The 13,757-nt window shown below is 42.4% G+C and overlaps 2 protein-coding genes across 3 annotated transcripts in view; one reads left to right on the top strand and one right to left on the bottom strand.

Moving 5' to 3' along the window:
- Nucleotides 1–13,757, bottom strand: part of LOC109399110 (uncharacterized) — a 141,039-nt gene that overhangs the window by 119,982 nt on the left and 7,300 nt on the right. The window contains exon 1 of one of the 2 annotated variants that reach the window (XM_062855767.1): nucleotides 9,418–9,668. The exons of the other annotated variant lie outside the window; for it this stretch is intronic. Coding sequence (XP_062711751.1) covers nucleotides 9,418–9,427 — 10 coding nt within the window. The 5' untranslated portion in view covers nucleotides 9,428–9,668. Of the gene's footprint in view, nucleotides 1–9,417; nucleotides 9,669–13,757 lie in introns of those variants that run through there. 2 annotated transcript variants of the gene reach the window in all.
- Nucleotides 2,502–2,993, top strand: LOC109399127 (defensin-C-like). The gene has a single exon (XM_019671568.3). The coding sequence runs from the start codon at nucleotides 2,547–2,549 to the stop codon at nucleotides 2,874–2,876; it is 330 nt and encodes a 109-aa protein (XP_019527113.3). The 5' UTR covers nucleotides 2,502–2,546; the 3' UTR covers nucleotides 2,877–2,993.

Raw genomic sequence — 13,757 nt, 5'->3', positions numbered from 1 at the left:
CCAATAACTAAAGAATAACATATTTTGTCATCATATCTAAATTTGCAATTCTTCAGTTATTTTATTAATAGCTTAGGATGACACCGAAATAACAAGACATGTTATCATTGTCAATTTTGTAATTGGCGAGTTATTATTGAATTGTATAATAACATAATAATAACAAATATTACTATCATACTATCAGCTATAATATCAAAACAATAATATAATTTACCATCACATTGATATATGTTATTATTTTGATATTCTTTTTGCTTTTATTTTGTTATTACAATGACAAAACCAGTTATTCTTTAGTTGTTATGCCATAGAAATTTATTTATTATTTTTGTTATGATAACTCTTATTTCAAACAAACTACATAATAACAAATTTTGCTATTCAAACTTTATATTTTAATGGTAAAATTTACTTTTCATTTGCCTTTTCGCTCTACCCGGGTGTTGATGATAAGTCAATCAAACCAAATAATAATATTTGTGACATGTGACAACAAAACCTGTGCGGCTGTAAACAATAAACCCGTTTTAAGAATAAAGACTGCGTAAGCACTAAAAGTCTCCATTTTCTTTCCATATTTTTTCTTTCCATCAGAGATTATACCACAAGGATTCAGTAATGCCTTCAGCAGATCCATTAGGAATTCCTCCAGCAAATTCTTCTGGGATTCCTACAGGAATTTCTTTGGAGTTTCCTACAGGAGTTCCCTCAAAGATTTCTCCTAACGTTACTGCAAAGATTCTTCTAAAATTCCAATCAGGGATTTCTTCAGAAATTTTGTTGGAGATCTCTTCTGGAGTTTCTGCAGGCTGCTCCGTGGTCGTGTGGCTAGTGTCACCAAGCTCTTAGCCGGATCGTGCTGAGGAGCGTGGGTTCGATTCCCTGTCAGGAGAAGTTTTCAGCTGTGCCGCTGGGCGGTGCATGCTAGTTCGTTGTCTAGTGTCGTGCTTCCTTCAAAGAACGAAAAAGCTCACTGGAAGCATTGAACGTGTCCGTGTAATATAACTCCAATAATTCCTTCTGAGATTTAACCAGGTTGATTCAGAGATGCCTCAATGAATTACATCAGGGATTCCTTCAGACGATCCCTCCGATATTCCGAAAAGAGTTTCTTCAGGATTCTTTCAGGAGGATTCAAGGATGCCTACAGGAGAGCCAAAAGAGATTTATGCTGAAGTTCCTTCAGGGGTTCCTATACGAGGGGCTTCAGAGAATAGTATGAAATTCTTTTTGATGCTCCTTCTGGAATTCATGCAGGAGTTCTTTCAGGGATTTGTCCAGGAGTTCTTTCAGAGATTTCGTCAGAGATTTCCAGGATTTTCGTCAAGAATTCCTCTAGAATTCCAATCAGGCATTTCTCGTGGCGTTCCTTCAGGGATCTCTCTAGAAGTTCCTTTAGGTATCACCCCAGCAGTTCTTTCGGGAAACTCTCCAGGAGTTCCTTTTGAGACGGAGTTCCTTCTGTAATTTCTTCTGGAGCTTTCTCAAGCATTCTTCCAAGAGTTCTTTCGGAAATTTCTCCTGGAATCCCTTCTTGGATTCCTCCTGAAATCCCTTCGGGGATTCCTCTTGGAATTGCATCGAAATGGCTCATAAAGATTTGTCATTGATTTGTCTAAAAGTTCTTGTAGGTATTTCTCTAGAAATTCCTTCAGGAACTCATGCAGATGTTCCACCAGGGATTAATCCAGAATCTCTTATGGGGATTCTTGCAGTGTAGTAGTTCTTACAAGGAATTGCTTCAGAAGTTCCTCTTTAGGAATCTTCCCAGTAGTTCCTGGAGGATTCAGGGATGCCTCCAGAAATTTCATCAGAGATGGATCTAGAAGGCAGGAATTCCTACAAAAGGTTCCTTAGAGATTAGTCTGCGAGTTCATCCAGGGATTCCTTCTGAAGTTTCTTCAGAGATTAGTCCAGGAGTTTCTTCAGAGATTCTTCCAGGAATTGGTGCAGATGTTTCTTTAGAGATTCCACTTGAAATTTCTTCAGGGTTTCCTCCAGAAGTACCTTTAAGGATTCCTCCAATAGTTTTTCGGAAATTTTTCAAGGAGGACTTAGGGATGCCTCCAGAAGCTTCTTCAGGAATTCCCGCAGCTGTTCCTTCAAGGATTCGTTTAGGACTATAATCAAGAATATACTTTAAGGATCTCTCATTGACTGGCGAACTGGCTGAAAGCAGATGAAACACACCTGAGATCCCTATGCGTTCGGAGAAACTGAAGGAACATCACCCAAGACCGACGAAGATGGTGCTCTACTAAACGCTCGGCGCTGGAATAAAGTTACATTGTAGTCAACAAATTATCAAGGTAGGTACTGTATTGCATGGTTTACACGTCACCCTAATTAGACTCATTAACATTGCTGAATTGCTTGAAAGCTTTTCCAGATGTTCATGTTATTTCCAAGTACCAAGTCAACATTCAATGACAAAGGAAAACGGAAACTATTGATTTCAAGTACGCTGTAAGTAGTATAAAAAGCGTATTTTCAATCTCATCATTCAGTTATATCAAAAGTTTCTGATCATTTTACAAAACAAAATGAAGTCCATCACCACGCTGTGCATCACTTTGGTTTGCCTTTACGCGGTTCTATCCGTTGGAACCGCGGCCCCGCAGGCCAGTGTATTCACTCAAGATATGGTGGATCCTTCGGAATTGGACACCGCCGAAGTTTACGAGCAGGAGCAACCTGATCAACCCGAGAGACGCATTCCAGTGGAATTGCTACGCCGAAAGCGCATCTCCTGTGACTTGCTGAGCGGACTTGGCTGGAATCACAGCATCTGTGCTGGGCACTGTCTTGCCATAAGCTGGCGCTACCGTGGAGGATACTGCAACGATCGGGGAGTCTGCGTTTGCCGATCTTGAAAAATGTGCGATATGCCTGGAACGATTGTCTACCGGATTTCCTTGTTGAATTTTGAAACTGAGCTTGATGTTCGACTACGACACCGATAACGTTGAAGTAAAAAATTTGCTTAAACTGGAGAGATTCGATCATATCACAACCAAAATTGAATGAAAATTGTAGGATTTTATTGCTAAAGAATTCTAGTTCCGATAACTCTTTCTGACGCATTCAACATGTGCTGTGCAATACATACAGTACAACAAAACACAAAACAGAAACGTATTCCGGTTCATCATACAATGACGGCATAGCCTCTATCCATCCTTTACCCCAACTAAACGATAAAGAGTGTGACTCAAAGTGATACAATTCAAAGTGCGATTACGGATAGAGCACCGCTATAAAACATGCGACTTACCGCTGCGCGACTTGTCTGCAAGCCAATGTTTACTTTCTCCACCAATGGGTTTGGTTTGCTCCTTGAACGAAACGACTCAAAACTGCTCGTCGCAACGCTTATCGCTCTCCTAAGCGCGGCACGACGCAACCATATTTCGCGGTGATGCAATGTTTGAACTGTGCACGCTCCCAGCGCAGCAATGGGATCGATTTATCCACAACACGTGCTTCCCACCAAGGTGTATTCCTGGATCGGACGGCAACTAGCTAGTAAGACTTTTTTGTTTGACACATATTTTTTCTTTTCGAATGTCTTATTCTTGTTCCAATGCGGAATAGTAGATGCAACATTTTATTGGGTACAGTAACGTTCTAAAAAAAGTTAATAAGTTCATTTCATTTATTTAGTTCAACATCAAATTCATGATAACACTGAATCAACAGTTTGCCGCCATAATACTCGATTTGCAGCTGCAGCTCTCCAACGTCAATCACGCCCAACGCTCGCCAGATCACGCTCCACCTGGTCCGCCCATGGTGCTCTCTGCGCCTCATGTCTTCTTGTACCAATCGGATGGTTAGCAAACACCAACTTTGCAGGGTTGTTGTCCAGCATTCTTGCAACATGCCCTGCCATACGGTGGGCTTTAGCCACTCCGTCCAGCTATAGCCACTTTCAGGATGTTGGGTTCACCGTAGAGTGCAGCGAGCTCGTGATTCATCCTTCTCCGCCACACTCCGTTCTCCTGCACTCCACCGAAGATCGTCCTCGAACCGTCGCTCGAAAACTCCGAGTTCTTGCAGGTCCTCCTCGAGCTACGTCCATGTCTCTTGTCCGTAGAGAACCACCAGTCTTATTAGCGTCTTGTACATGGTACATTTGGTGCGGGGGTGAATCTTTTTTGACCGCAGTTTCTTCTGGAGCCTGTAGTAGGCACGTCTTCCACTGATGATGTGCCTTCGTTTTCTCGGCTCACGTTATTGTCAGCTGTTAGCAAGGAACCGAGGTAAACGTACTCTTCTACCACCTCGAAAATATCCCCGTCTATCGTAACATCGCTGCCAAGGTTTGTCCTGTCTTGCTCAGTCCCACCTACCAGCATGTACTTTGTCTTAGCCGCATTCACCTTTGCTGCTTCACGTTTCAGGCGTACAGTTTCGGGTGTACAGTTCTGCCACCGTTCCAAATGTTCTAGCAATAATATCCATGTCATCCGCAAAACAGACAAATTGGCCGGATTTCGTAAAGATTGTGCCCGGCTGTTGAGCCCGGTTGTCGCATAACACCTTCCAGGGTAATGTTGAATAGTATGCAGGAAAGTCCATCACTCTGTCGTAGTCCCCGTCGAGATTCGAATGAACTGGATAGTTCACCCGAAATCCTTACGCTGTTCTGCACACCTTCCATCGTTGCTCTTATCAGTCTGGTAAGCTTCCCGGGAAAGCTGTTCTCGTCCATGATTTTCCATAGCTCTGTGCGGTCGACACTATCGTATGCCGCCCTGAAGTCGATGAACAGGTGGTGCGTTGGGGGCTGGTATTCACGGCATTTCTGGAGGATTTGCCGTACGGCGAAGATCTGGTCCGTTGTCGACAGGCCGTCGATGAAACCGGCTTGGTAACTTCCCACGAGCTCATTTACTTTAGGTGAAAGACGACGAAAGATGATCTGGGATAGCACCTTGAAGGCGGCATTCAAAATGGTGATCGCTCGAAAGTTCTCACACATTAACTTGTCGCCTTTCTTGTGGATGGGACAGATTATCCCTTCCTTCCACTCCTCCAGTAGCTGTTCGGTTTCCCAAATCTTGACTACTAACTGGTGCAGACAGGTGGCCAACTTTTCCGGGCCCATCTTGATGAGTTCTGCTGCGATACCGTCTTTACCAGCCGCTTTGTTGTTTTTGAGCTGGTGGATGGCATCCTTAACTTCCCTCAGCGTGGGAGTTGGTTCGTCCCCGTCCTCTGCTGCGCCAACATAGTCATTTCTTCCGCTGTCTTGATCCCCCGCGCCTACATTTTCTTCGCCATTCAGGTGCTCGTCGAAGTGCTGCTTCCACCTTACGATCACCTCACGTTTGTCCGTCAGGGAGCTCCCATCCTTATCCCTGCATAATTCGACTTGCGGCACGAAGCCTTTGCGGGATGAGTTGAGCTTCTGGTAGAACTTACGTGTTTCTTGTGAACGGCACAGCAGTTCCATTTTCTCGCACTCAGCTTCTTCCAGGCGGCGCTTTTTCTCCCGGAAGAGACGGCTCTGCTGCTTCCGCTTCTGTCTGTATCGCTACACATTTTGTCGGGTTCCATGCTGCAGCATTACCGCCCGCGCTGCATCCTTCTCCTCCAGAACCGCTCTGCACTCCTCGTCGAACCATTCGTTTCGTCGACTCCGTTCTACGTACCCGATAGTGCTCTCGGTTGCGTTGTTGATGGCTGTTTTGACTGTACTCCAGCAGTCCTCTAGAGGGGCCACATCGAGCACACCCTCGTCCGGCAACGCTGCCTCGAGATTCTGCGCGTATGCAGTGGCGACATCCGGGTTGCTTCAGTCGCTCTAGATCGTACCGGGGCGGCCGCCGGTACTGTACATTGTTAATAACGGAGAGTTTTGACCACAGTTTAACCATCACCAGGTAGTGATCAGAGTCGATATTAGGTCGATATGTACTGATGTCATTAATGTCGGAGAAGTGCCGTCCATCAATTAGAACGTGGTCGATTTGCGATTCCGTTTGTTGTGGTGATCTCCAGATGTAACGATACGGGAGGCTGTACTGGAAGAAGGTGCTACGAATGGCCATGTTCTTGGAGGCGGCGAAGTCGATCAGGCGTAGGCCATTTTCGTTCGTCAGCTGGTGGGCGCTGAACTTTCCAATCGTCGGTCTGAATTCCTCCTCCTGGCCTACCTGAGCGTATAGGCCCCCTATGATAATCTTGACGTCGTGGTTTGGGCAGCGGTCGTACTCGCGTTCGAGCTGCGCGTAAAATGCGTCTTTGTCATCATTAGTGCTTCCGGAGTGAGAGCTGTGCACGTTTATTATGCTGATGTTGGAGAATCGGCCCTTGATCCTCAACCTGCACATTCTTTCGTCGATCGGCCACCAACCGATCACGCGCTTCTGCATATCGCCCATCACTATAAAAGCTGTTCCCAGCTCACGTGTGTTGCCGCAACTCTGATAGATGGTATGATTAGCTCTAAACGTTCGCGCAATAGATTCTGTCCAACACATCACCTGCAGCACTACGATTCCGAATCCGCGTTCCTTCAGTATATCGGCGAGTATGCGGGTGCTCCCAATGAAGTTGAGAGATCTGCAGGTCCACGTACCAAGCTTCCAATCGCAAGCCCCTTTTCGTCGCTGTGGTTGACGCCATTGGTATCGGTTCGCATTCTTAACCGTGCATGCGACACATCGGACCGCGGCTTTTTTGATAACGTGATGAACGATAAGCAGTCAAATAGTCACAGGCCATACCTGAACCGGTAGTGTTCCGGAATCAGTTCCGGATGTCCCGCCGGAAAAAAAAATATGACAAAATATAAAAGTGAGTCAAACCCATGCATGCAACACATCAAATGGCGGCTTTTTCGATAACCTGATGAGCAGTGAGCAGGAAAATAGCCTTAGATCCAGCAGAGACTGCCGGTACTGTACCGGAACCGGTTCCGGGTGTTCCGCCGGAAGTGGCCAAATATAAAAGTGAACCAAACACATGCATGCGACACATCAAATCGCCGCAACCTGATGAAAGGTAAGCAGGAAAATAGTCTCAGACCATATCTGCACCGGTAGTGTTCCGAAACCGGATCCGGGTGTTCCGCCGGAAGTTGCCAAAAATACTAATGAGCCGAATACATGCATGCGATACAACAAATTGCCGTTTTTTCGATAACCTGATGAAAAGTAAGCAGGAATAGTCTTATACTCTATTTGAACCGGTAGTGTTCCGGAACCGGTTGCGGGTGTCCCGCCAGAAGTGACAAAATATAAAGTTAAACAAACCCATGTATGCAACACATCAAATCACAGCTTTTTCCAAAGCCTGATAAACGGAAAGTAGGAAAATAGTCTAAGACCATATTTGAACCAGTAATGTTTCGGAACCGGTTCCGGGTGTCCCGCCAGAAGAGGCCAAATGTAAAAGTGAATCAAACTCATGCATGCGACACATCAAATAGTGGCCTTTTCGATAACCTTATGAATGGTTAGCAAGAAAATAGGCTCAGACCACACTAAAAGCTACCGGTAGTGTTCCGCAATCTGTTTCGGGTGTTCCGCTGACAGTGCTCAAATATAAAAGTGAACCAACTTGCATTCAACACATCCAATCGTGGCACTTTAGATAGGTAAACGGATAACGGCTAGCAATAAATAGTTCAAATCATATTTGGAACAACTGTTAGTGTTCGAAACCGGTTCTGGGGATCTCGTCGAAAGTAATCGTATATAAAGGAGAACCAAACCAATATTCACGGACATCGAACGGCTTTTTCGATAACTTTTTGAACGATTAACGGTTAAAAATCTCAGAACATATTTGGAAAAAGGTTAAATGTAGAAGGGAACCAAAGTTTTACATGCGACACATCAAATCTCGGATTTTCAGATAATCTGGTGAACAGTTTTCAGAAAAAATAGCCTCAGATCACATTAGAGACTATCGGTAGTGTACCCGGTACATCAAATCGCTTTTTCAGTCATGAACGCATAATAAGAAAATAGGCACAGTCCACATAAGTTACTACCGGTGGTGTTACTAGTTCCGGGTGTTCCGCTGGAAGTGACTAATTGTGACACAGTGTATCAAATCTATGCATACGGCACATAAATAGCGGCTTTTTCGATAACCTAATGAACGGTTAGCATGAAAACAGGCCCAGACCACATTTAACCCTCTAATACCCAATCCCGCCTTTAGACGGGGTATAGTTTGAGCATTTTTGTAATTTTTGTTTCGTGGAAAGTCAATTTTTTTATATTTTTGGCTGATATTTAGAACTGTTCTGTATATCTCAAAATAGTTTTTGGTGTATTTTAAAGCGTATTTACATTTTTTTTAAATCATTGAAAAATTGATGTTTTAGTCATCTTTTAGAAGTCATTGTTTATTTTGTATTGAATCGCTACAATTAACATATTTTAAATTTTTCCCAAATCATTCTATCCTTGTTTAATAGTTTAAGGGGATCGAATACACTGAAAAAATATTTTCCTTAAAATTACACGGAAAATAAAATTTTCCGCGAAAAAAAATTAAAATAATAATATTTCAACAATAATCGTAAAATCTCAAAATGTTTTCATCTCAAAAAATCCGTTCCCCAAATTGGCTTCCAGGAAAAATATAAAAGTGTGGGAATGTTCAAAAATAAAAATTAGAAAAATCAAAAACTGAAATTCACGAAATCGAGAATTAAAAAGAATTATCTTCCAAAACATGTTTAAATCGATTTTAGATGACGAAAAATGATATTTAGATCAAAATAAAAAATTTGGGTATCAGAGGGTTAAAACTACTGGTAGTGTTCCGGAATCGGATCCGTGTGTCCCGCCGAAAGACCATGCGTTCGCAAGTAATGCGCGGTCCCACGTATGCCACTGCATTTTAACATGTCAAAGTGTATTTTATCATGCAGAACAACTTTGTAGAACATTTGAATTCCCAAAAAAAAAATCTAGAAAAAGTTACAGCAAAAAAAACTGATTTTAAGGATTTTTTCACTATTAGTGGTCCATATCCCTAGAAACTGAGGGGATAAAACAAAAGTTTGTTGGGCAAGTTTTCTCATAATGACATTTTCTCCAATTTTGCTAAAGACAATTCACTCATAAAAAAAACAAATTTCAATCTTACTTCTAGGTATCTACATTAGTGATATTTCCGAAAAAAGGGCTCTGATATACCAAATCACTTCCTCAACGACACTAAATCTCCAAAATCAAGTTTTCAGATCGATTATGGTCACGAAATGGGTGCCTTGGATGGATTTAAACGGGAGATACTTTTTTTCAAATTTACTTTTCATCACTACTCTCGATGGACTAATTAGAAGGTCAGGCATGCATAGGAATGGCGCTATAGTTATATTCACATTCGTGTTTATTGTTCCAAATATTGAAAAAAGTGTTAAAATACATTTGACCGCTACTGTACCTTTTTCCATTAACGTGTTCCGTTTCTCCACTGATAATGCAAAGCAAATATTGATTCTAAAACTCGTACTTCACGTTCAACCCTTGAAGCGTGATAAGGTTCCTTCAGGTTTCACTCACTCACAAATTACTCAACACGCGGAACTCTGTTCAACTTCGTCTTCGTGTCTATCAAACCACGTTCGATCTGATGGGGGGAACGTTTGACACAGATTGTCTGTATAGTAACATATCTCTCTGATTGTATTGCCCGTTGCAGAGATTTATAGATTCCGACGCAAAAAAATTATCAAGCTTATTTTCAGCGTAGGTGTATTATAAATGTTTGTTCATAATGTAACACTATTGCCAAAGGTGTCCTCAACAACGCAGCGTAAAATATTCCCCTGCATAAGGTCTGTTTTTATATCTGTGGGCCCACGCAAGAAAAATTCACGCAACTTATTTTCGCGCAGGAGTCTAAACAGGTGGAATCTCCGCAATAAAACAAAACTGAAGCACGCAAATTCACAGCACAAATCAGCGTTGTTTAGAACACAGTTTCCGCGCATTCTTCACATCGGAGGCTGATAACCCGCGCGCAGTTTCGGTCGCATTTACCTACTTGCGACAAAACTTTGCTCTCTGTTCGAACGAACGCGTTTCTTCCATCATCTATCTTCCACACCACGCTGGCGCTGTTGAATCAACGGTCGCCGTGGCCGTAGACACGGAGGGTGTGTAAAACGAGACGCCGACAACGTGTAAGTACCTACTCATCATCATCATCACCAGCACGGCACAATAAATCTATTTTTCATCCGTCCAGAGTTGTCACTGATAACGCACTGCACAGTGCACAGAACATCCAGCGCCAGGCGGCCAATCCGTAATCAGGCCTCGTCGGAAAGTTAATAAGAGAGCGGGTTGTTGCGTCTTCCCCAGTCAGTTGTGATCTGGCTGTCGTCGCTGATGGCGGCGGTTCTGGTGACTGATCGTAGAGTTTGGATTAGTCCCTTGTTATGCCATGTGGTATAAGTCCTGAATTCAATTGAATTTCAACTTGCTCGGTGTTTAATTTTTGGTTTTCGAACATTTTATTCAAATTTATATGGAAAAATTGAATTAGTTACAATATTTTTCAAAGACTCTTCAGGAAAATGGTACACTGCTTTTAAATCAATCGAACGAAGTCATGAGAAAGAATGGGTTAAGTATGGCAAAAAAAAGATCGTAAACAGATGAATGTATTATCGAAACAAACTGGTTAGATCATAAATTTGGGTGTTTCCAGGCAATATTACTAATATAGTCTGAGTCAACCCTTCAGATACGATGCGATGGTGGGTGATTCAATGGTTAGTCACATCCATTTGTGGAAATTCAACGCTGCGTAGGTTGGGTTATTGTACTCTAAATAGCTGATTCGCATTCGAACTACGTTAGAAAACATTTTGTCTTGAACTTTATTGGAAGGAACATCGACACAAATATTGCGCACAAAATGGATCTGAATAACACGACTATCACTTGTCAAGAGATGAAAACATATGTATCATTTCTGGTAGCATACCTGGTAGCAAATCCTTCACGAGCTCCTTCCGGGTTCCACCAGGAACTATGGCCGTGATCGATTTCCTCCGGGAACTACTTCCGTGATTTCTCTAGGAACCCCTCTCGGGTGGTCTTCAGGTCTCTGCAGATTCTTCTAGAAATCCTTCGGAAATTCGTTTCGGAATATTCGCAGGTGTTCCTAATGGAAATTCGGAAGGTGTTTATCATGAAATCTCTTCAATTCTTCATGATATTCTTTATAGAATTATTCCAGGCATTTCGTATGGAATTCTTTTGTGAGTTAGCTTCTTTCAACGTTTTTGTTTTCACGGAATGCCTAGGGGAGTTCCTTCTAGTTTTCCTTCAATAGAATGATTGCTGTATGCATTTTCATTGATTGCTCTCAGTGGGCGCCAGCTACGAAAAGTGCAGATAAAAACCTTTATAGCATCTAGTTTCCAGCGCTGACAGCCCTGCGATGACACCATCGCTTGTATTCAATGCATCGTATGTGCTAATCTCGGTTGTCAACTTTTTTAAATTCTCACCCCAAACTCATGGAAGCAAGGTAGTGAAGAACTGTCAAATCGTATGTAAAAATCACGAAAAATGTTAAACATTAACGGAATAGTTTTGTGAAAAGTTAGTGAATAGAAATCAAGAATGGTTTGAAAACAGCAACTTTTTATGTTTACTTCATGTTCCGGAACAAATTCTTCACCGAGAAAATTCGATTTTACTATCACACAAAAAAGTGCCATCTGGGGATTTTTTTATTACCGTACGGGTTAGGGCCGAAGGGTCTCAGATTTTCATGAAACTTTTTCCACAGGCAGGGCTCATAGAAATATGAACAAAAAAAATGAGAAAAATTCAGTGTCGCCTATTTTTCCGGAAAACTGACATGGAAATTTTTGTTTTTCTCTGATACTACTTACTTTAAAAAATCATAACTTAAGAACGAAGCATCGTAGAAACAAAGTTTTTTTTTAGAAAATGATAGCAAATCTCAGAAAAAATATAAACTGGACAAAGTTTCCACCAAATTTTTCACAGTTGAGAAAATTCGTAAAGAAAAGCCGGAAAACTATGCCCGAACTCGTAGGAAATTTTTAAAAACATATATTTGAGAAGGTTATTTCATAAGCTTTAATCGCTGAAATTTTTGAAATGCACTTTTTTTCGTTCTCCAGTTATGGCCAATTTTGTTGAAAAATATCCAAATGTGCCATAGAAGCCTTTTTTTTAATCATAACTCAAGAACGAAGCATCGTAGACACAAAGTTTTTTTTAGAAAATGAAAGTAAATTTTCTCAGAAATCAAAAAAAAAATGAAATGGAAAAAGTTTTCCGGGAAAATATGCGACCCTGAATTTTTCTCAATTTTTTTAATCATTTATTAATGAGCCCTGCCTGTAGAAAAAGTTTCATGAAAATCTGAGACCCTTCGGCCCAATTTGTACGATAATTAAAAAAAATGCCCATCTGTTATATTTTTAGTTTGGAAATGTCAATCTATAGTCGTGTCAATAATATTTTTCTAAAAATCTCAGAAAAAAAGATTGCGAAGACATTCCAAAAGCAACTGAAATCATTGAAATTCTAGAGGAATCTCAGAAAGGAACTCCTAGAAGATTCTCGGAAAGAATTTATCGAGGATTCCCGGAATTCCTGGAGGAATTCCGAAAGTAATTCCCGGAGAATATCGGAAAGAATCCTTGAACACTAGAAACTTTAATCACACTTCCAAGTATGTAGGTTCTGGGGATATCCAGAACGATTTCAGCGAGGTTTCCGAAGTAATTTGAAACAAAAACTTGACTTGTTCAAAGCCCACCTACATTTTCTTAAAAGCGCCACCGGAAAGTCTTCTACCATAATTACAACCTCAACGGAATTTCCCTCCAAAATAAACCTCATTTCCACCAGATCCCAACGACCAACCATCAGTAGGTAGACTCCAGAGGCAATTATTCAGAATCTTCTATCCTGGGCAGCAGGGATTACAGTCCCGGGGCCTGACGACCTTCCCCGCATTCGAGCCAGCAGCGTAATCGCCGGCTAAGAATAGGAATACTAACCCCAATTCAAGTGATCGAGGGGGTGAAAACGATGCTCGATCGTTAACGGAGCCTGTGGGGTACATGGGCACCCCCCACAGTATTTCGTCCTTCGCCCTGACTCTGATGTGATGAACCTCTTTTCCCGTGCAACTCGTGTCTATGAAGTCTACTAAACAAACAAATTAATCAGGTGCTAGTGGTAGTGGCAAGGCTAATTCCTTCGCAAGAAGTGGGTTAGCGAGGTCTCCGTTAAGAAGAACTGAGGAAGTTGGAGCGGGGAGCAGCATGGGAGCTCCGATCCACTCCTCGGCAAGCCAGTCGGTGGAGATACCAGACGGAGCGTGGTTGTTGAGGGCCATCAACCAAAAAAGAGAAGGACTTCCCGCAATCGAGGTGGCTGAGCAGGAGCTTGGCAAGATCATCGTCTTTGCGTCCACGAAGTCTAACATTAGGACCTAAAAACAACCCTGTTGTGACTTCGTAAGTCGATGGATGATGCCAAGCAGGATCACGTGAGACTCGTGAAGACTGCAGCAGCGGCGAAACATGTGAAAGAAAAGGTTACGAAGTCTACCCAGACGAAGGCCTTCGCATTTGCAGATAGTTCAAAAGGTGTGGTGGATGCGACTGCTCGTGATAAGCACTCGCAGAAGCAGGTAAGGCAGCCGTCAGGTGAGGAACTCTCTGGCGGTGCCCGCAAGGCCAACAGGATACTAACCCTGAAGTCGGCAGTAATGCCGGCAAG

This window comes from Aedes albopictus, chromosome 3 (genome assembly GCF_035046485.1).
Source record: "Aedes albopictus strain Foshan chromosome 3, AalbF5, whole genome shotgun sequence".
NCBI classification, from domain to species: Eukaryota; Metazoa; Arthropoda; class Insecta; order Diptera; family Culicidae; genus Aedes; species Aedes albopictus.
The sequence above is the reverse complement of the archived record's forward strand: the minus strand, read 5'-3'. Positions and strand labels throughout refer to the sequence as shown.